This window comes from Macaca nemestrina, chromosome 11 (genome assembly GCF_043159975.1).
Source record: "Macaca nemestrina isolate mMacNem1 chromosome 11, mMacNem.hap1, whole genome shotgun sequence".
NCBI lineage: Eukaryota > Metazoa > Chordata > Mammalia > Primates > Cercopithecidae > Macaca > Macaca nemestrina.
In genome coordinates, this window is record NC_092135.1 from 121,034,202 (window position 1) to 121,057,262 (window position 23,061).

General features: G+C 36.9%; 1 protein-coding gene across 2 annotated transcripts in view; it reads left to right on the forward strand.

Annotated features, from left to right (window-relative positions):
* Positions 1-21,582, forward strand: part of LOC105481309 (acyl-CoA synthetase long chain family member 3) — a 79,038-nt gene extending 57,456 nt beyond the window's left edge. For both annotated transcript variants that reach the window (XM_071073444.1, XM_071073446.1), the window contains 10 exons: positions 1,171-1,321; positions 2,567-2,690; positions 2,939-3,010; positions 4,333-4,472; positions 7,081-7,253; positions 8,913-8,987; positions 10,729-10,920; positions 13,000-13,114; positions 14,359-14,516; positions 21,279-21,582. In XM_071073444.1, coding sequence (XP_070929545.1) covers positions 1,171-1,321; positions 2,567-2,690; positions 2,939-3,010; positions 4,333-4,472; positions 7,081-7,253; positions 8,913-8,987; positions 10,729-10,920; positions 13,000-13,114; positions 14,359-14,516; positions 21,279-21,436 — 1,358 coding nt within the window. In that variant the 3' untranslated portion in view covers positions 21,437-21,582. The remainder of the gene's footprint in view (positions 1-1,170; positions 1,322-2,566; positions 2,691-2,938; positions 3,011-4,332; positions 4,473-7,080; positions 7,254-8,912; positions 8,988-10,728; positions 10,921-12,999; positions 13,115-14,358; positions 14,517-21,278) is intronic.
* Positions 21,583-23,061: the final 1,479 nt, after the last annotated feature.

Sequence of the window (23,061 nt, forward strand, 5' to 3'; positions counted from 1 at the left end):
GGTCAGATGACACAAGGATGGTAGTTTCCAAGAAGTGGTGGTGTTGGAGAAGGGTGCTGTGGATTGAAGGAGTGAAGGGCTGATTTGGAAGTAAAGACTTTCAAGTGTAAATATTATTTAAGAAATATATCTTGACTGACAGGAGAGGAAGGGTATTCTATTAGGAGTACGTTTAAATAATTTTTTCACACTCATTTAGAAGTCCACATGTAGAGTATTTCTGGGAGTGGTTCAGATGTATCAACAATGCCAACCATGACCTATTTCTCTTTGTTCTCCTGCTGTGCCACCTCTATAACTTGTCAGCTATTGTCCTTAGGCTCGTAGTCTTCTGATTTCAAATGGTTCACATTGTCTTTTAATGCAGGACTCTGGGTGTAACCAAGTTAGTCAGCACTCTGAAGCAGTGAATGATTTTTAGCAAACACCTAGATACTCTAGTCTAAGCTACCTTTATTTCTTAGTTGAATTACTGGGATAATCTTGTCTCCCTGATACTTTTTTTGCCTTTCTAAAGTTAGCCACACAGCAGCCAAAGTGATCTTTTTTTCACAGATAATAACATACTCTTGTTCAAAACAACATTGCTTTACATCCAGAACGTACTCCAAAGTTCTTCCCATGGCCTTTGAGGTCCTATGTGTGGTCCCTGCTAGCCACTTGACCGTTGTTTCTTGCCACTCTTCCTCTTGCTCACTCTGTTCCATCCACACTCCTTGCTGGTCTTTAGATATGCTGAGCACATTCCTACCTTTGGGTCTTTGCATTTCCTTATTTTCTTCTAATTAGAACATTCTTCTCCCAGTTCCAGGGTTTTCATGGCTCCCTTCCTCACTTTATTCAGGCCTTTGCTAAAGTAAACTCTACAGAGACGCTGTCTAGACTTTTCCATCCAAATAGCATCTATTGTCGTCTTCTCACCTTGTCTTGCAGGAAAACTTGCTATGAAGTTTTCTTCATAGGTTAATCTGTTTGTATATCCCGATAGAATATATCTCCCATAAGTGCAGGGACTTGATCTATTTTGTTGATCTCAGTATAATTAATATTTGTTGAATTGAGTTAACTCAATTTGATTGAGTTATTTGATTGAATTGATAATGAAAAGAAATTGTTGATACAGCTGAATCTCATAAAAGTGTATGTGTTTGTTTTTTCTCTTCAATGCAGAAAACCAACCTCATAGCAAACCATTGCCCTCAGATATTGCAGTAATCATGTACACAAGTGGATCCACAGGACTTCCAAAGGGAGTCATGATCTCACATAGTAACATTATTGCTGGTATAACTGGGATGGCAGAAAGGATTCCAGAACTGGGGTATGTCAGAGTAAAGTAACATTGAGTAGTTAAGTATTTATGTCTGTTATAATGTTAGCATTTGTGTCATTTTATTAACATAAGGCTGAATTAGTCCTTCACAGTCTGTCTGTAGTAGTCATTTCCTTAAAAAATAAAAAAGAAGATTAAAATTAATGGCAAAATAGTTACAGTTGTGAGATTGAAAATATATCGTATAGATACGTTTTAAAAAGTACAGAACTTAACTTTTTATAGTTGTAAATCCTTTAAGTTATTTTAATCAGCTTGTATTTGCCACTGTCGTTGTTTTTATATCTAAATACAATTCAGGTGAACAGGTAATTTAAATTATCCACTCAGTATTTGTTGAGCTTCACTATTCAGTCTCCGATTTTTCTTGTTAATACAAACTCCAGTGGTAGCAGCGGAAGGTAGAGTGGAGTGGGAAAGAGACTGATGGAAGAAACCAGATGGAAGTTTGAGGGACTGTCAAAGAAACATTGCCAGAGATGCAGTCGGTATTCTGATGACTGATAGGGTACAGTGGTTGGATATTTTTGATGCTTTTATGCACAGAAATTACAAACATACACGCACATACACACATAATTGCTATGGGATTGAACTTGGGGATGGAGAAATGTCTCTTATGTATGCATACATTTCAGAAAAAAATTAAGTGCAACAATTTTCTTACAGGTTTTTCTCAGTTGCCGTCTATATTTTGGTTGTGGGGGCAACTCTTGAAGCATATACAAATACATATTTTCTATATATTAAGTTCTCATTTATTACATAATCCAATTCCCAGAACAAGAGTCTTATCTATAAAATTTCTGGCAAATAGCAGTGGGTTGGCAACCCACTAGATGTAAAGACCATTTCCTCCTTGGATGATTTATTCTGTTCTTCAAAAGAACCCTGTATTATTATTTGTTTAAGCCACTCCTGCTTCTGCCTCAGTACTTTTGCTTCAGCAGCGCTTAGAATTCCTGAGTGCTTTTAAGTAGGACTGGAAACAGCACTCCTTCCTGAGCGTGTCTGTCTCCTTGCTTTTAGGTTGAACTGTAATTCTTTTTCCCTAACATCCCCAGTGTCTGTCTGTCCTCTCTTCATCTCTTGCTCTCACAAACACACGCACACTTGACCAACAAATTGATGCCTGGGGCCCTTCCATGTGCTTTCAGGCTTGCTCCCAGTATAGGGCACTTTTGGCATAGATGGCTCCTGACTTTTGTTTCTGATGCCTCCCTTTTCTTTTAGAGAGGAAGATGTCTACATTGGATATTTGCCTCTGGCCCATGTTCTAGAATTAAGTGCTGAGCTTGTCTGTCTGTCTCACGGATGCCGCATTGGTTACTCTTCACCGCAGACTTTAGCAGATCAGGTAAGTTCAGTGTCTGTGACTTGAAATATTAAAAAATCATAATGAATTTTAATGCGTTTTTTTCAGTCAGTATGACAGTGTATTATGACTGAGCGATGGTTCATTTTAAAATGAACTTTAGCCTTTTAAGTGCTTCTTAGACTATAAGTACATTAAAATAATTTATAATTGACTTTTTGATCTAAGAATACCATTGAATTTTAAAAATAAGGATCACTTTCTGTAGATCACTTTTTCTTATTTTATAGTCTTCAAAAATTAAAAAAGGAAGCAAAGGAGATACATCCATGTTGAAACCAACACTGATGGCAGCAGTTCCGGTAAGAAGTGACCCTTATTTAATATTGAGTATTAAAGAAGTGTCACCCGCTACAAGGCATTAGTGCTAGTGAAAAATATATTGTTGACAAGGTAGTTTATGTAGGATTTATTCCTTATTGATTATGAATATTGCCTTAGGTGCTACAGGATTTCTTCAGTTCTGCTTTAGCTTTCTTATTTACTAAGCACTCAACTTAATTTCAGCTTCTATATGTAATTATCAGCTCCTTTCCCTAAATGCCTTCTTGTTAAAATAAAAAATTATTTCCATGACATCTGTTTGTGGATTCATCGACACTTGAAGCCTGTTGAGAGCTAGGAGGGAAAGTGAGAGATCACCTCCTTTTAAGCAAGCTGTATAGTTACCTCCTGAGTCCTCAGGGAAAGTGTGGTCTAAACACCAAACAAAGTGACAGAGAAGCTGGTGCAACTTCGAATGACTTAAGAGGGGCTGTGCGTCCTTACATAATACAGGGGCCTGGGAATAAGTCAAGGGAAATGGGACAGCAGTGATTTTCTGGCTCCTTATAACATAGGCTGAGTTTGTTTGGAAATGATGGGAATTATTGTCAGATACCTAAATGCTTATGTCAAAAATAATTACATAGTTACTTCAAAGTCAAATATAAATAATCAGTAGTTTTATAGTTTCTTTCTATAATTATAGTTTCTTTAGTATCCTACTTAAATTCTTAGTTCACTTAAAAATGACATATAATTTAAAGTTATGGAGGAAACATTATTTTAAGTTATTAAAGTATACTTCACAGTCATGGAACTAGCCAGCAAAATGCAGCACAGACAAGGAAAACTTCCTGGTGCGGTATCGAAAGACAAAGAGCCAAACAAAAACCCCAAAACGTTGCTTGGTCTTTTTGTGAGCAAAGAATGTGGTTCTGTATACTTTCATAAGATAAAGTTAGGAAATTTTGAAAAACCATTTCAGGTGGTTGTTCATTTATTTTGTGAGTAGGTTTTAGTTCAGAATCAGTAAGATAAGCAAAGCAGTATAAAGAAGTAATATCTTACAATTTATATGAGTATCTAGATATATTTCTGCTTTTAAAAATTATTTTTGTAGAAACTTTATTTTTAAAGTAATGGTGGTTCTATTTTAAAAGTTTGATCTTGATAGGATACATCTTTTTGAAAAATTCAAAAAAGTTTTTTTTTCTTCTTGCTGAAGCACATCCACAGTTGAAGAATACGTCTTTTAAAATGCCTTAATATTGCTAAAAATATTAATCTGATGCTAAGATTTGAATATGTAAGGCAGCTGTTATCATTATTAACTGTGTAAAACTCATTTTTATACATTTAGGAGATCATGGACCGGATCTACAAAAATGTCATGAATAAAGTGAATGAAATGAGTAGTTTTCAACGTAATCTGTTTATTCTGGCCTATAATTACAAAATGGAACAGATTTCAAAAGGACGTAATACTCCACTGTGCAACAGGTAAGTAAAGACTCTCTACCTCCTTCTTTCTCCCCTTGATGATTTAATCATTTAGTTCACATTAATAGCCCAATTAATTGAGATAGTTATAAAAAATAACTTTATTTCATAAAGTCAAGAGAACTCTTTAAAAAAATCCATCCCAGGCCAGGCGCGGTGGCTCACGCCTGTAATCCCAGCACTTTGTGAGAGGCTGAGGCGAGCGGATCACCAGGTCAGGAGATCGAGACCATCCTGACTAACATGGTGAAACCCTGTCTCTACTAAAAATACAAAAGGAAATTAGTCGGACGTGGTGGCGGGCGCCTGTAGTCCCAGCTACTCGGGAGGGTGAGGCAGGAGAATGGCGCAAACCGGGGAGGTGGAGCTTGCAGTGAGCTGAGATCGCGCCACTGCACTCCAGCCTGGGCGACAGAGCGAGACTTGGTCTCAAAAAAAAAAAAAAAAAAAAATCCATCTTGGCTGAACACGATGGCTCACTCTTGTAAACTCAGCACTTTGGGAGGCCAAGGCAGGCAGATCACCTGAGGTCAGGAATTCAAGACCAGCCTGGCCAACATGGCAAAACCCCATCTCTACTAAAATTACAAAAATTAGCCGGGGTGGTGGCATGTGCCTATAGTCTCAAGCTATTAGGGAGGCTGAGACAGGAGAATCGCTTGAACTCAGGAGGCAGAGGTTGCAGTGAGCGAGATCGTGCTACTGCACTCCAGCCTGGGTGACAGCACGCGAGACTCATCTCAAAAAAAAAAAGAAAAGAAAGAAATCCATTTTGACGTGGGAGGATTGCTTGAGGCCAGGAGTTCAGGACGAGCCTGGGCAACATAGCAAGACTCCTCTGCTTAGCTGGGCATGGTGTCACATATCTGTAATCCCAGTTACTTCAGGGACTGAAGTGGGAGGATCATTTGGGCCTGGGAGCAATGACTACACCGCTACACACCACCCTGGGTGAAAGTGAGACTCTGTCTCTTTAAAAAACAAGCAAACCAAAAACCTGTATAACAGTATGAGCAGTTTAAAAAAACCTGCATTGTCATTATAAGTGTGTTTTCACTTAAGATTTTGCTATTTGTGTGTTTATATTTCCTGTGAACACTTAGTTTTAATTATTTTGAGAAATAGTTTCTCTTTTGCTTTTATATTTATTTCAGTATGAATATAATTAAATGTTTTGTATTCAAAGTTTTAAATGATCAGTTTTGTTCCAACCTGTATTTGTATAGTGTTAATAGAGTACATAGATTTATGATTTTATCATGAAATAGCTTAGAAGTTAGAAAATGGAAGTATTACATTCAAAGTATTATTTATGGGAATATTAATATAGTTTTCAGATGCTTCACATAATTTAGAACTTTGTAAGTTTTTATCCTGCCTTACGTTACTTATTTCTTCAGTGAGTTATAAAGTCGGCCCTCTGTATCGACAGGTTCCACATCTTTAGATTCAACCAACCATGGATCAAAAATATTCTGGGGAGAAAAACAATAGAACATAACAATACAACAATGAAAAAGACAAATAATGCAGTATAACAACTATTTACATAGCATTTATGTTGTATTAGGTATTGTAAGTAATCTAGAGATAATTTAAAGTATTTTGGAGGATATGTGTAGGCTTTATGCAAATACTATGCCGTTTTATATAAGGGACTTATACATCTGAGGATTTTGGTAACCAGAGGATACTACCTCTCCTTTTTGATCAAGGCAGCATGCAATCTTTTTATTAGTGTGTTTTCAGAAACATCAATTAGATGTTTAACTGGTTTCCTTTTTTTGATGCTTCACAGATAATTTACTAGATTATTTTTAACAGTAAACACTTCAAAGCTTGAATTAGTGAAACTTTAAAAACAGATTGTTGTATACAAATTATACACATTTCTAATAAAGTACATTAAAGCAAAAATTAATTTGATTTAAATGTATTTCATAAAGATGATAGGATTGTTCAGTATTGATATATGATAAATATTTTACGTAAATAATAATATATAAGTGGCTGTAAGCAAGGGTTTTCCTGTCTCTATATAAAACTAAACCTAACAATTCAAATTTTAATATTAATTGAAAAGCTCTTAAGAGGAAATCATAAATTCTTTACCTTTTTGAACTTCAAAAAATTAAGATTTGAGGCTCAAGAGAATTTCCACATTGGCTGTGTAACCTTGGATAAGTCACTTCATCTCAAAATCTCTCATATCAAAACGGGGGGATTAGTTTCAGTGATTTGGAAGATCCCATTCAGTTTTAAAATCCTGTGGTTGGCCGGGCACGGTGGCTCAAGCCTGTAATCCCAGCACTTTGGGAGGCCGAGACGGGCGGATCACGAGGTCAGGAGATCGAGACCATCCTGGCTAACACCGTGAAACCCCGTCTCTACTAAAAATACAAAAAACTAGCCGGGCGAGGTGGCGGGCGCCTGTAGTCCCAGCTACTCCGGAGGCTGAGGCAGGAGAATGGCGTAAACCCGGGAGGCGGAGCTTGCAGTGAGCTGAGATCCGGCCACTGCACTCCAGCCCGGGCTACAGAGCAAGACTCCGTCTCAAAAAAAAAAAAAAAAAAAAAAAATCCTGTGGTTCTCTAATTTTTTTCTTTAGGTTTGTTTTCTGGAAAGTTCGAAGCTTGCTAGGCGGAAATATTCGTCTCCTGTTGTGTGGTGGCGCTCCACTTTCTGCAACCACGCAGCGGTTCATGAACATCTGTTTCTGCTGTCCTGTTGGTCAGGGATACGGACTCACTGAATCTGCTGGGGCCGGAACAATTACAGAAGGTAGTGTTCTCCATGATCAGAGACTGGAGTGTGATGCCAGACGTTTTGTTGGGGATATGGGATACGTTCTGCAAATATATAGGAGAAGAGTAGTAAGGTGTTTGTGAGGCAGAATAATGGTAAATCCCAAGTACTATGATCATTGATACCAATTTTTAGAATGTATTAGCTGCATCTAGAGTAAATAATTCATCTAGAGAAGTTTTTATATCAAACTGATATGTAATATTAAAAACCACTTAGCATTCTGGAAAAGAAACTTTAGTAACAAACATTGACTGTTTTGTTTATATTTGTTTTCTCACATCAGTGATTAAATTTTTATGTAGGAAAATTAAGGTGCTTTTGTTTATTTGTGTAGTAAGTATATTAAGGCTCAGGTTCAGAAATGTTTATGAGGATTTCTGTAAGTGTTAGAGAGGAGCTAGGTTCAGGTCTAGGGAATATTATTACCAGAGTTTATCATGTGGTTGTGGTTGAGGAGGAGATCTACCAACTAATTAGCAGTTCTGAGATGAATCGCATAGGGCCTCATGTGTCCCTTTTATGGGAGAAAGTTATTTTGCTTTCCGGTACAAGATACAGCTATGCTTCTCCTACTTTGTATTTGCTATATATGGATAGATACAAAACCTCATAACTGATTTTTCCCTATTTGAGTGCCTCTGTATACCATTTTCACGTATTACTTCATTTTTCTGTTTTTTGGTTATGTTTTCTGTGTTTTATGTATTTTTGGAAGCTACTTCTAAGTCATGTTTTGTAGGAAATAAGCAACCTTCAAATACATGCTTATAGGATTTCTTCCGAGGATCCTTAATTTCTTCTATTTTTAAGATTCAAATTGAATGATTAATCAGTAACAATTTATGTTGTAAATGAAAGTCTTTAAAGCATTAAATATCAGCCTTTCATTTCTGATATTTGGTCTTTGAAGAGGAAACATAATACAGTAGTAATTCATAATAGTAGAGGGTTCTTTCCTCACATCCTTGAAAGCTACCAGTCTTTTTCTTCAGCCTGCCTCTTGAGCTATTGCTGTATTAATTTTAAACAGGGTATGATAGCATAAGCTGATGGAACCTGCAGAGGTCTCACTTTGAAATGGTGATACATTACATGGGAAAAGATTAGAGAGGTGTTTTGTACTGCACATCTGTGAGGCCTAATAAGAAAGTAAAATAGATGTAAACCATTGCTTTCATCATCCTTTAGGACAGGGACTTCAAACTCATGAACCAGACAGCTACCTATTTAAATGAGTCAAGTGGGCCCTAATGTAAGACAATGTGATGGGTAAGGATTGATTCTGGGGGAACAGGAGCAGGCATGCCCTATCTAACGGAGGCTGTCCGTTCTGCTGTTCCCAAAATGTGGGCCCATTGTTGCTGGCGCTTCCACACTTACATCTAAAATTTCCTGATTTTTAAGAATGGCAATAACTAATTAAAAAAAAAAACAAAACCCTCAATGTAGGCCAGAAAGTACGACTCTACCGGCCTCACGGCCTGTGCTTCACCAGTACGTGACTTCTGCTTTTAAGGATTCTCTGGGGATATCTCAGCCTTGGGATAAATAATCATTTTTGGTAATTTAGAAAAATGAAGCAATGTATTATCTTACTGTTCTCAAATACCTTTTTTTTCATTTAATTCCTAGTGTGGGACTACAATACTGGCCGAGTGGGAGCACCATTAGTTTGCTGTGAAATCAAATTAAAAAACTGGGAGGAAGGTAATAAACTTAACCACAGAGCCTTAATTTTTAAAGTGTTAAACTTTAAAATTAGAATCACTTTAAAATTAGTGCTTCACGTTCTTCCTTTAGAATGTAAACACCCATAAGTGCTCATTTTTGTCCTTTGTAATAGACGTGTTTTATCTCGAACTATATGAATGCATTTATTTTTCTTGTTTCAAAGATGTTTCTGAGGAACTGTAATTGTTTTTATTTTACTTATTACATAGATGCAAGTGAGAATTGTGGCAAAAACTTGAGAAATGTACTAGTAAGTGAATAATGTCAGTAAATTAGGAGTGATCATAACTTTATTTTGCAGAAATAAAATTGTAAAATTTATTTTATGAAATTGTGGATTTTTACATAATTTTTTTTCTTTCTTTTTTTCTGAGGGCGTCAACCTTGTATTATCAGAAGGAAATTTTCACTGTAATTCCATAAAAGTCTGTTTATCCTCATGCCATTTAAAGTAATGGTCACTTAAAAATTTATTTGATCCTGTTAAAATATACAAATTATCAAAATACACAAATTTTATTGTGACGCACCTTTCCTCTACATCAAGTAAAGATAGAGGTCAAGTAAAGATAAAGATTCTGGCCGGGCACGGTGACTCACTCCTGTAATCCCAGCACTTTGGGAGGCCAAGACGGGTGGATCACGAGGTCAGGAGTTTGATACCAGCCTGACCAACATGGTGAAACCCTGTCTCTACTAAAAATACAGAAATTAGCCAGGCGTGGTGGTGTGTGCCTGTAATTCCAGCTACTCGGGAGGCCTCATGAGGCAGGAGAATCACTTGAACCCGGGAGGTGGAGGTTGCAGTGAGCTGAGATTGCACCACTGCACTCTAGCCTGGGCGATAGAGTGAGACTCTTGTCTCCAAAATAAATAAATAAATAAATAAATAAATAAATAAATAAAGATTCTAAGGCTTGGATATCTTTTAGCTATCTTTAGCAGAATTAGTGAAAATATTTAATAAATTTAGGCCTGGAGTCATTTTGAAATTATCTGTAAGAATAAATCTTAATATGTAGTAACTCACTTTTTTTTTTTTTTTTTTGATCTGGAGTTTCGCTCTTGTTGCCCAGGCTGGAGTGCAGTGTCAATGGTATTGGCTCACTGCAATCTCCACTTCGTGAGTTTGAGCCATTCTCCTCCCTCAGCCTCCCTAATAGCTGGGATTACAGGCGTGCACCACCACTGCAGGCTAATTATTGTATTTTTAGTAGAGGTGGGGTTTCACCATGTTGACCAGGCTGCCCTCAAACTCCTGACCTCAGGCGATCCACCCTCCTTGGCCTCCCAAAGTGCTGTGATTACACACATGAGCCACTGCGCCCAGCAGTAACTCATTTTTATATAGGGATTTGTTCTATTAATTGCATGACTTAATACTTTTATCAGTTTATCAATATGATATTTAAGACAATGCAGAATCTTTCAAATTTGTCTTCTGTTGTATTTGTACTTTTATACAACAAATGGAAGATGTTGGATTTTTCTTGGAATAGAAGTTTGAAAACATAAATGCTTATGGTTTAGCAGCTGAGATTTTGTGCCTACTGTTAAATCGATAAACTTTGCTCGTTCACAGTGTCTGCCTTTTTTCCTTTGGGAAGTTCTAATTGGATTAAAATAGATGACTCTATTTAGAAACTATTAGTTTCAAATTTTCATGTGTTGTGTTTAGCTCAACTTAAAATAATTAACTCAATTACTATTTTATTAGGTGGATACTTTAATACTGATAAACCACACCCCAGGGGTGAAATTCTTATTGGGGGCCAAAATGTGACAATGGGATACTACAAAAATGAAGCAAAAACAAAAGCTGATTTCTTTGAAGATGAAAATGGACAGAGGTGGCTCTGTACTGGGGATATTGGAGAGTTTGATCCTGATGGGTGCTTAAAGATTATTGGTAAGTCGTCTAATATAGTTTTGAAAATGAATGTTTCTGAAATAGTTTACATAAGAGGTACACTGTATTTAGAGAAGGTGTTTAATAATATAAATCTTTATGTAATCTTAGTTTGGGTTGTTGCATCACTCCTTTAATATAAAATATTATGGACTGTGGAATTTATGAGGCCTGACATGTTATGAGTTCTCAAAGATGGTTCAGCAGCAGTGGTATTCTAAATTACTATTAGATAACCCTTAGTCATTCTTTCCTGCCTGCGTTTCTGACATCTAGAGGTTAGTGGATGGAGCTCTCACAGTCTGAACTGCACCTGTGCCTTGCCCAGGAGAACAAAGGAAAGCCAGGCAGCTCAAGTGCTGTGACTCATATGGGTTGAAAAATACCTTATTCTGCTTCTCCTTTTAGGTTCTTTTTTTTTTTTTTTTTTTTTTTTTTTTTTTTTTTTAAAGTTAATTGCATTTCAGTTAGCCGTGCATGGTGTCTTTGTCGGGCGCCCATAATCCCGGCTACTGGGGAGGCTGAGGCAGGAGAATGGCATGAACCTGGGAGGCGGAGCTTGCAGGGAGCAGAGATCACACCACTGCACTCCAACCTGGGCGATAGAGCAAGGCTCTATCCAAAAAAAAAAAAAAAAGTTAATGGCATTTCTGTCCCTGTCTTGCTAACTGGAAACCTGGGAGGAGACTCAAGACTGTTCTCTTCAGTCAGCTTCCCGTTCCTATTTTATATCTCACTAGTTTATTTTATGAGCTATGTCTCAAAATCCTACTCTTCTCTCTTTGTCTCTCTTACCTGATCATTGGTCAGGCATATACCTTCTGCCACCCTTTCCCAAGAATTTCTTCTCTGTCACCATGCTTACCTCCTTAAACACACCCTCTCACTGCCACCATGTAATCACTAAACATGGATCTTACCAGCCACAACCATTTAATGTCTCCTAGAAGCTCAGTGCAGGGTGCCCCTGTTAACATTCTTCGCATCTTCTCCTTCATCGTCAGTTGTTTCCTCCTCCTCCTTGATGCAACTGAAATTAGAGGTGATGTTTTTCTGGCTTTTGCCAGTGTTGTTCCACCTGACTACCTCTCACTCTTCCCTTAGGACTCAGCTCAAGTGGCTGAGCGTAGTGACTCAGGCCTGTAATCCCAGCTACTCAGGGGGCTGAGGTGGGAGGATCACAGGAGCCCAGGAGGCCGTGATTGTGCCACTGCACTCCAGTATGGGCAACAGAGTGAGACCCTGTCTCAAAATCTCAAAACCAACCAACCAACCAACCAACCAACCAACCCTCAGCTCAGCCCTCACTTGCAAGAATTTTTTCCGAATCCCCAGGTTGGAGAGTCTTAACCCTTAGTGCTACCATTGTAGTACCAGTGTATTGAAGTAGTATGTTTTTGCATTATGCATGTCTCCAGATAGATTGTGAGCTTGCAGATGGCATTGAATATCTTCCTCACCTGCCTGGTACTAATGGATACCAGGAATAAACTCATTCAGAAGAACATACTTGAAGCCCTGCTAATGGAGTCCATTAAGTAGAAGTTAATTGGTTTTCTTTCTTTATGTTTTTTGAGATGTAGTCTTGCTCTGTCACCCAGGCTGGAGTGCGGTGGCATGATCTCAGCTCACTACAACCTCCGCCTCCTGGGTTCATGCAATTCTCCTACCTCAGCCTCCTGAGTAGCTGGGATTACAGGTGTGCGCCACCACGCCCAGCTTATTTTTTTTATTTTTAGTAGTGACGGGGTTTCACCATGTTGGCCAAGGTAGTCTCGAACTCCTGACCTCTAGTGATCTGCCCGCGTCGGCCTCCCAAAGTTCTGGGATTACAGGTGTGAGCCACTGCACCTGGCCTGTTTTTCTTTAAAACCATGTATTTAGCAGTACAAAAATTAGGGCCTAATTGTAATATGTGCTTTTAATTTCAGCATAACCATTAATGCTTAAGTTTGCAAAGTTTTAAACAATTTGATAGCAAATTACTTAGAGAATGGCCAGTATTTATAGATGTATTAAATGTTATTAATATTATTACTCATTGTTTTCTCCTCTCCACCTTTCTTCTCTGTTTTGCAGATCGTAAAAAAGACCTCGTAAAACTACAGGCAGGAGAATATGTTTCTCTTGGGAAAGTAGAGGCAGCTTTGAAGAATCTTCCACTAGTAGATAACATTTGTGCATATGCAAACAGGTAAGAACATGGAATTCATACTGCTTTTGCTTAGAACATTTGATGTCCATAGACATTTCCTACCTGTATGGACCTTCTTTGTAAAAATGTTCCGAGAACTCTTCCTATCTGTTACTTGTGGGAACAGCCTCCTCCTCATTCCAGCCATTAGCTGACTCTTTCCTCGTAAGGCTTCCCCAATCTTTCTCTCTGTGTCTGTTTTCTGCTTTACGTCTCACTGCAGTGTCCCATGTAGGGAGGTGAAGAAAATAAAATCTTCCTTCCTGCCGCCTTGGTATCCCTACCTACCTGTCCCTCAGGAGGGGAAGCTTCACAGAACTACTCCAGAGGAATGGGGAGTAAAGAAGTGGCAGTGAGCAGTGTGCTGCTTAGTGCTTACCCCCACTCTACACTTGAGCCTGCTTGGCACTCCAGGCAGGTCTTGGGGCTCCTACTGTAAGCTGTGTTAAGCTGCAACCTAACGCACAGCATCCCCACCTCGTGATGATGATGAGGGTGCTGGGAACCTGACTACGACAGTTGACATGAATTGTTATGAGAAAATAAAATCTGTTACCAGAAAAACTAATTTAGAAACAGATGTTGGGGGTACAGCCTAAGTTAGAAATGAATTGTATTTATTTATAAATGATTCCAGTCTTTAGCCATTTAGTATTTTCTTTAGTGATGGTACAGTTCTGAATTTATTTATGTGATAGTAACCAGAAGTATCCTCTTCCTGATGTTACTGTTTTATGGCCTTCAAAAAAGTATCTGCCTTCATTGGGCATAGAGTTCCTCTATCAATACAAATTCTCATAACAAAAGAAAAAGATGAATATATTCACGTCGTTTTGATTCATTGCTGAATTTTTTAGATAGTTTTAAATTTATGTTAGATTTTAAGTTTTTTAAAACACGTGCTATGAAATACTGATAAGGTTTAAAGATGAATTTTCTAATATTTGTAACTTTTTAAATGTGTACATGGCACTCTTCGTAACAGTTTTTCATAGTGGAAGTTTATCATGAAATGTCAGATTGAGATTTATTTAGCAATGAACTCTGCCAAAGCATTGGAACATATTATGAGTCAAACAGTAAAACTGGCAGTTGCATGAAATGGGTATGCCAGTGCCAAGTATGGCACATGCATTTAAAAAAAATAGTGAGGAGTTATTTACTGCTTGTCACTGCAATAATAACTACAGTTAACACAGTATACCATTTTGTTCCTTATCTAAGTTATTCTTTCTCTATTTCAGTTATCATTCTTATGTCATTGGATTTGTTGTGCCAAATCAAAAGGAACTAACTGAACTAGCTCGAAAGAAAGGACTTAAAGGGACTTGGGAGGAGCTGTGTAACAGTTGTGAAATGGAAAATGAGGTACTTAAAGTGCTTTCCGAAGCTGCTATTTCAGGTGAGTATTCGGTTAAACTGATAGTAAGAACTGAGATGGGAAGAGAGTACTTACATGCATTCAACCTGTTTTAAGGTTTAGGGTTCATCACTTTCTGCTCAGAAACCATTTCTACCATTAGCATATGGAAGAGTAAACTTATCAGTCCGCCATTCAAGCCCTGCTACACAAATTTTCCTCTCCCACCAAACTGATGTACATGTATCTTGAATGTTCTTGTCTCTGCAACCTTTGCTTTCTGGGTTGACCCTTTCTCTTTTCTCAGCTGTTCTTCAAGGCCTTGCCCAGTTTCCTGGCCACACTAGCCCATAGTGATCAGGCCAGAACTCCTTTTGAAACTTTATACAATGTTAGAAGAGTACTGGTGGTTGGTTGTACTAATAGCTTCATAACCATTTTTGGTGGGGTGAGGGGTGCCGAAGACTAGTTTAATATTTTTGGTTTAATCAAAACATCTGTGTCTTTTGAGTTGTTGGGTCAAGCATAAAACAAACATGAATTATTTTTTATTTTTTATTTTTTTTTTTAAGAGACAGGGTCTCTTCTGTTGCCCAAACTGGAATACAGTGACACAATCATAGCTTACTGCAACCTGGAACTCCCAGGCTCAAGCGATTCTTCACCCCAGCCTCCCAAGTAGCCAGGACTACCAGTGCATGCCACTATGCCAAGCTAATTAAAAAAAAAAAAATTTTTTTTTTTAATTTCGTTGTTGAGACGAGGTCTCACTATGTTGGCCAGGCTGGTCTTGAACCAGCCTGGCTCCAGCGATCCTCCCAACTTAGCTTCCTGAGTACCTGGGACTACAAGCATGTGTCACCATGCCAGGCTCCAGCATTTACTTTTTAGTCTCTTCACATTTCAGTAATGTCAGATTCCACTCAGTCTTTTAAGTCAGCCCTGTGGTACATGCCTTACTGGTTTTGCTCATAGTGTATATTCCTTTGGAAACCACTCCTGAAATACTTTTAATCTTTGAAGACTCAAACCTTGTGTATTATTTCTATGTTTACTTTTACAAGTTAGAGTTAATACATCTTTTTTTACTCCCAAGGCACTTTATGTCTTTAATTTTGCGTATTTCTTTCTTTTATTGTAGTAAAAATCTCATAACATTCAATTTACTGTCTTAACATTTTAAGTGTACAATTCAGTAGTGTTTAGTGTATTTACATTATTGCACAACTGATCTTTAGAACTATTTCATCTTGCAAAACTGAAACACTATACCCATTACACTAATTCCCCTTCCCCCTCTCTCCCTTCCCTCCACCTTTTTACTTTCTGTTTCTAAAATTTTGACTACTTGAGGTACTTCATACGTGTGGAATCATACAGTATTTATTCTTTTGTAACTGACTTATTTAGTGTAGCATATCTTCAGGTTTATTCATATTGTACCATGTGATAGGATTTTTCTTTTTTAGGGTGCATAATGTTCCATTGTATGTATATTGCACATTTTCTTTATCCATTCATCTATGTTTGGACATTTGTGTTGCTTCTACCTCTTGGGTATTGTGAATAATGCTGTGATGAACGTAGATGTGCAAATATGGCTTTGAGATGCTGCTTTGAATTATTTTGAATGTATACCTAGAAATGAGATTGTTAGATCCTATGGCAGTTATTAATACTGTATTTAATTTTCTCAGGAAACTCTGTACTCTGTTCCATAATGACTATTGATTTACATTCCCACCAACAGTATTAAGGGTTTCCATTTCTCCACATCCTCACCAACATTTGTTATATATATATTTTTTTCTAATATCCATTCTAACAGACGTGAAGTGATACCTCATTGTGGTTTTTGATTTGCATTTCTCTTTTTATTAGTTACGTTGGGCTTCTTATATATACTTGTTGGCCATTTACGTATCTTTTGCAGAAAATTGTCAATTCAAGTCCTTTGCCCATTTTAAAATCAGGATCCCCCCCAACCTCACCCCTGTAGTTAAGTTGTGCAAGTTTCTTATAAATTCTGAACATGTAGTAGTCTGTTCTCACACTGCTATAAAGACATACCGGAGACTGGGTAATTTATAAAGGAAAGAGGTTTAATTCACTCACTTCTGCATGACTGGGGGAGGCCTCAGGAAACTTATTATACAATTATGGCAGAAGGGGAGAGGGAGAGAGAAGCAAAGACACATCTTACATGGCGGCAGGCGAGAGAGCAAATGAAGAGAGAGAGCGAAGGGGGAAGAGCCCCTAAAACCGTCAGATCTTGTGAGATCTCACCATCACGAGAACAACATGGGGAAACCGCACCCATGATCCAATCACCTCCCAACAGGTTCCTCCCTTGACATGTGGGGATTATGGGGATTATAATTTGAGATGAGATTTGGGTGGGGACCCAGAACCAAACCTTATCAGGACATTGCATTTATTTGTGTCTTTTAAAATTTCTTTTAGCAACATTTTGTAGTTTTCAGGGTGCAAATCTTTCACCTCCTTGGTTAGGTTTATTCCTAAGTATTTCATCCTTTTTAATGCTACATTAAATGGTATTGTTTTCTTAATTTCTTTTTGAGAACAGTTACTGTTAGTGTATAGACATGCAGTTGATTTTTCATGTTGATTTTTTTTTATCCTGCAACTTTGCTGGAATCTTTATTGGTTATAAAGGTTGTGTGTGTGTGTCTTTAGAGTTGTCTACATATAATCTATTTTCTTATTGATCTTCTGATTGTTCTACTCATAAATGAAAGTGGAGTATTGAAATCTCCTACTATTATTGTATTGCTTTCTATTCCCCCCTCCAGTTATGTCAGTGTTTGCTTCATATATTTAGAAACTCAAGTTATGTGTATATTTATAATTGTTATATCATCCTGGAGAATTGACTCTTTTATCATTATATTATAATTAATGTCCTTCTTTGTCTCTTGTGACAATTTTTGTTTTAAAGTCTGTTTTATTTAAGTATGGCCATCCCCTTTAGGTTCTTATTTTCATGGAATATCTATTTTCATCCTTCACTTTAGGCTATGCATGCCCTTAGATCTAGAGTGTGTTTCTTGTAGATGACATATACTTGAGTCTTGTTTTATATTCAGTTGGTCAATCTGTATCTTTTAATTGGGCATTTAATCAACATTTACATTTCAGGTAATTATTGATATGAAAGACTTTTCATTTCTATATCCATTTTGTTAACTATTTTCTGTATATCTTGTAGCTTTTCCTCTCTTGCTGCCTTCTTTTGTTTTGTTCATTATTTGTGTGTATAATTACATTCTTTGATTCCCTTGTCTTTTTTCTTTGTGTATGTTCTATAGACATTTTCTTTGTGGTTGTCAATGCAGTTACATAAAACATCTTAAAATAACAGTCTATTTTAGTTTGATAACAGCTTAATCTTCCATCTCATATAAAAACTTGACTCCTTTATCTCTGCTACTCCCTCAAAAAAGACCTTTTTATTGTATAGTCATTAATATAGATTCATAATTACTTTTTATGTCTTTGTTTTTTAAATTCTACACAGATTTAAATGTGACTTATGCACCTATATCAGATTACTGTCAGAATTCTGTATTTGCCTGTGTATTTACCTTTACCAAGGAGTCTTGTAGTTTCTTATGGTTTTGTGTTACTGTTTGTTTTCATTTTGCTTTAATTTGAAGTATTAATTTTTGTAGGGCAGGTCTAGTGGTGATAAACTCCCTCTACTGTTGTTTATCAAGGAGTCTTAATTTTTCCTTTATTTTTGAAGGACAGGTTTAGGTTACAGTGTTCTTGTTTGGCAATTTTTTTTTTCTTTCAGTATTATGAATACTACTACTTTCTAACCTGCCAGCTTTCTGCTGATAAATGATAGTTCAGTGAGAGCTTTCTTGTATGTGATTAGTCATTTTTCTCTTGCTGCTTTCAAGATTTTTTGTGACTTTTGACAGCTTGATTACAAGTGTGTTTTGGTGTAGTTCTCTTCCTAGTAGAGTGTTTTGAGCTTCTTGAATTTATACTCCCATTTCTCTTCTCAGATATAGGAAGGTTTTGGCCATGATATCTTCAAATAGGCTTTGTGCTCCTTTCTCTCTTCTTTTTCTGAACCCCTATAGCGAGCATTTTCCACTTGATGGTGTCCCATTCGTTCCTTTGGTTCTCCTCATTTTTACATTTTTGCTCCTCTTACTCATTTCAGAAGTTCTGTCTTTGAGTTCATAGATTCTTTTTTCTACCTGATCAAGTCACTGTTGATCCTCTAGTGAATTTTTCAATCCATTTATTGTATTTAGTTCCAGAATTTCTATTTGGTTCTTCATTTAAAAAAAATTTCTTTCATTTATATTTTCATTTTGTTCATGCATTGTTTTCTTGTTTTTTTTTCAGGTGTCTATCTGTACTCTCTTGTAATTCATTGAGCTTTCTTATGACAGTTATTTTGAATTTGGTAATTCATCTATCTCCATGTCTTTCTGTGGTTTATTTCTGGAGGTTTAATTTGATCTTTTGATAGCCTATGTTTTTCTATTTCTTTGTATGTCTTTATTTTTGTTGGGATGTCAGCAATTTGAAAAATCAGCTACCTTTCTCTGTCTTACAGTCTGCTTTTGTATTGAGAGGACTTTGTCCAGTCAGCCCTACTACGAGTTCTAGAGCCAGCCATCTTAAGCCTTTTCTGAGGCTGTGTCCTTTTTGGGTTTGTCGGGTACAATCTAATTCAAGAGATCTGCTGGTTTCTACTCAGGAGCTCCCTCTGGTGTCTGTCTGTGATATTGTGGCCTCACTGGTGCTATAGTTAGCCATGGTACTGGTACTGGAGCTCTACCTAGTGTCTGTGATACTGCAGCCTCTGGTGCATGTTAATCTTTGTTCTTGACAGTTCCCAACCTGGTGCCCTATTCCTGTTATTTAGATTCAGGAAAGACAGAAGCAAGTTCCTTGCACCACAGAAGTCAGAATATTGGGTGTATGTTCCACTCCTCCTCTTCCCTAGGGAGAAGTCAGAAGTTAGGGATTTCTTCCTTATTACTTTGTACTGTGCTGAGGGGAGAGTCTTTGGCAAGCGAATGCCTTGCATTTTTCTATCAGCCTTTGATGTGGTTGGTTTCCTGCTGTACTGGAGTGCAGGAACCTCTTAACTGGTTTCTGAGTTTCTTACACAGGCAACAAATAGGCCCATATAGCATTGTTAAATCCATGTTTCTGTAGAGGAAGGAGAGACTGTCTTTTCCTATATTGTCATCTTGCTGACATCGCTCCTTACCACATTTCTTTTGTGTGTCATATGGCTAGCTGTTTACCCATTTCCCTTTGTTAGATTGCATGCCACTTGAGAGCAGAAACTCGTCATTTTTTATATTTTTAAAAGAATGTTTAGTAAAGCACTTTACATGTAGTAATAGGTGTTTAATATTTGTTGAACGAATGCTTAGAAAAATAAGTCAGTCCTAGTGATGACATACGGTTTTTCAAAACTACATCTGCTCCTTAATCTCCTTTAAACGCTTTACTTTCTTCCCTTCCTTTCTCCCTACATTTGCACTCTCATGAATCTCCTGAGTATTAGGCAATATGTTAGGAACACAATAGTGAGCAGGCATTCTGTCTCCACATAGCTTGTAGGGAATATCCTGGTTCAGTGACATAATTTGTCTTAAACATTATTATTTTTAATTTCTGAAGTAAATGTGCTCTGTATAATAAATTCAAAGAAAACAAATAGATGTAAAGGAAAAAGTGAATTTCCCCATTTCTTTTCTCCTGGATACCGGGCTCTAGAGGCGTGAAGTTTATAGCTTGGTGTATGTATCCTTCTCACATCTAGGTGCATATAAGTTTATGTGGCCGGTGCTGGAACTTGTCTTTTTTTTTTTTTTAAACCTAACATTATGCATTTATGCTGCATATATGACAGTGGTCACAGAAGATTATAATATATTTTTACTGCCTTTTCTATGTTTAGATATGCTTAAATACACAAACACTTAAGCATTGTGTTACAATTACCTATGGTATTCAGTACAATAACATGCTGTGCAGGTTTGTAGCCAAGGGGCCATAGGCTATATAATGCAGCCTACATGTATGTATATAGTAGGCTATACCATCGACATTTGTGTAAGTTACACTATGTTGTTCCCATGATGGCAAAACTGCCAAGTGATGCATTTCTCAGAACATATCCCTGTCATTAAGAGATGCATGACTGTATTGGATACCCTATTGGATACCTGTTGGATACCCTATTGGATATCCTATTAGATATCCTGTTGCCCAGGCTGGAGTGCAGTAGCACAATCATAGCTCACTGCATCTTCAGATCTCCTGGGCTCAAGTCATCCTCCCACCTCAGCCTCCTGAGTAACTGGTATTATAAGTGTATGCCACTATACCCAGGTCCTATTTTTTATTTCTATTAAAAATTTTTTTAAAATTATTTATTTTAGAGACAAGACAGGGTCTCGCTATGTTACCCAGGCTGGCCTCAAATTCCTGGCTCAAGCGATCTTCCTGCCTGAGCCTTCAAAGTTCCTGGGATTACAGGCATGAGCCATCGTTTTCAATGATAGAATTATGTTCTGTTTTGTCCCTCTATCATATTTTATTTAGCTCATTTTCCTCTTGGTGGGGACTTGTTAAGTAGTTTCTTGTTTTACTTACGTTAGTATTTTGAGGAGTGGATTCTTTAGAAGTGACATGCATGGTTCACTTGTTGGTTGTACATTTTGATGGGTACTCAAAAAGTGGGGAAGTGACACCATTTGCTAAGAACTTAAATACATTTTCTTTTTTTTAAAATCATCTTAGCAAGTCTGGAAAAGTTTGAAATTCCAGTAAAAATTCGTTTGAGCCCTGAACCGTGGACCCCTGAAACTGGTCTGGTGACAGATGCCTTCAAGCTGAAACGCAAAGAGCTTAAAACACATTACCAGGCAGACATCGAGAGAATGTATGGAAGAAAATAATTACTCTCTTCTGGCATCAGTTTGCTACAGTGAGCTCAGATCAAATAGGAAAATACTTGAAATGCATGTCTCAAGCTGCGAGGCAAACTCCATTCCTCATATTAAACTATTACTTCTCATGACGTCACCATTTTTAACTGACAGGATTAGTAAAACATTAAGACAGAAAACTTGTGTCTGTCTCTTCTTTCATTTTCCCCGCCACCAACTTACTTTACCACCTATGACTGTGCTTGTCAGTATGAGAATTTTTCTGAATCATATCGGGGAAGCAGTGATTTTAAAACCTCAAGTTTTTAAACATGATTTATATGTTCTGTATAATGTTCAGTTTGTAACTTTTTAAAGTTTGGATGTATAGGGGGTAAATAGGAAATATAAGAATTGGTTATTTGGGGGCTTTTTTACTTACTGTATTTAAAAATACAAGGGTATTGATATGAAATTATGTAAATTTCAAATGCTTGTGAATCAAATCATTGTTGAACAAAAGATTTGTTGCTGTGTAATTATTGTCTTGTATGCATTTGAGAGAAATAAATATACCCGTACTTATGTTTTAAGAAATTGAGATCTTGTGAATATATGCCTGTCAGTGTCTTCTTTATATATTTATTTTTTATTAGAAAAAATGAAGTTTGGTGATGCATGAAACAAAATAGCAAGAGAGGGTTATAGTTTAATAGTAAGGGAGATAACACAGCACATGTAGCACCAGTTGATAATTAGTCTTTAGTAGCTTACTATCAGAATGTTCAATGAAGTCTTCTATTCAGCTGTCGAAACTAGAAAATGTCCAAACTTAAGTGGAAGCAATTCTGAAAGAGAGGATAGAATTTAAAAGAGTATATAAAGTTATTCTTTGAATATTTCATTGCCTATATGTACATCGAGTTATCTATATTTATAAACAAATTAGTCATGGAAAATTATTCTATCCCAAAGTCTCCTTTTAGTCTAGATAATCATATATCTCATTTGAAAATTAGTATTTTTCATAGTTTGCACTGATGCGTGTATGGATGTGTGTGAGAGAGTCAGTGGTAGCTTATTTAAAAAGCACCTTATCCTTTCTACCATAACCTTTCTACACTAGAAAATGAAATAATTTAGAATGCATTTGATAATAGCATTCTCACTAAGATACATGAAAATTTAACTTTATAACCATGTGAGTTAAGATTTAATTTATAGGTTTTGATGTCAGTGTTGAGATTGTTTGTGATTCAGAAACATTGCTTGTGTGAAACATAGTAAGTCTCTTCATATGTCACTGCTTGTCTGTTGTTATTTCTGGATTATCAAAAGCAATAGTACACCAATTAAGATATGCTCAAATCAGGCGTTAAATCGTAGGCACCACATTTTTCATGTCAGACTAGTTATTTTCTTGATTCTCAGTTACTGTAGGCATCAAAAGGCAGTGAAAAGAAAAAAAAAACAAAGACGAACCTAGGTCTGTGCAAAGTAAGGGGAGTGTTTGGAGCAGCCAGGACCATGTAGTGTGTGTGTGGTCACATCACAGGCATCCTATGTGGAGACATTACAATACAGTGTTTGTTTTGTTTTAAACTTCTCTTGTATTCTTGTATATTTGTATTATGTTTTGAATGCTTTTCTCTTTT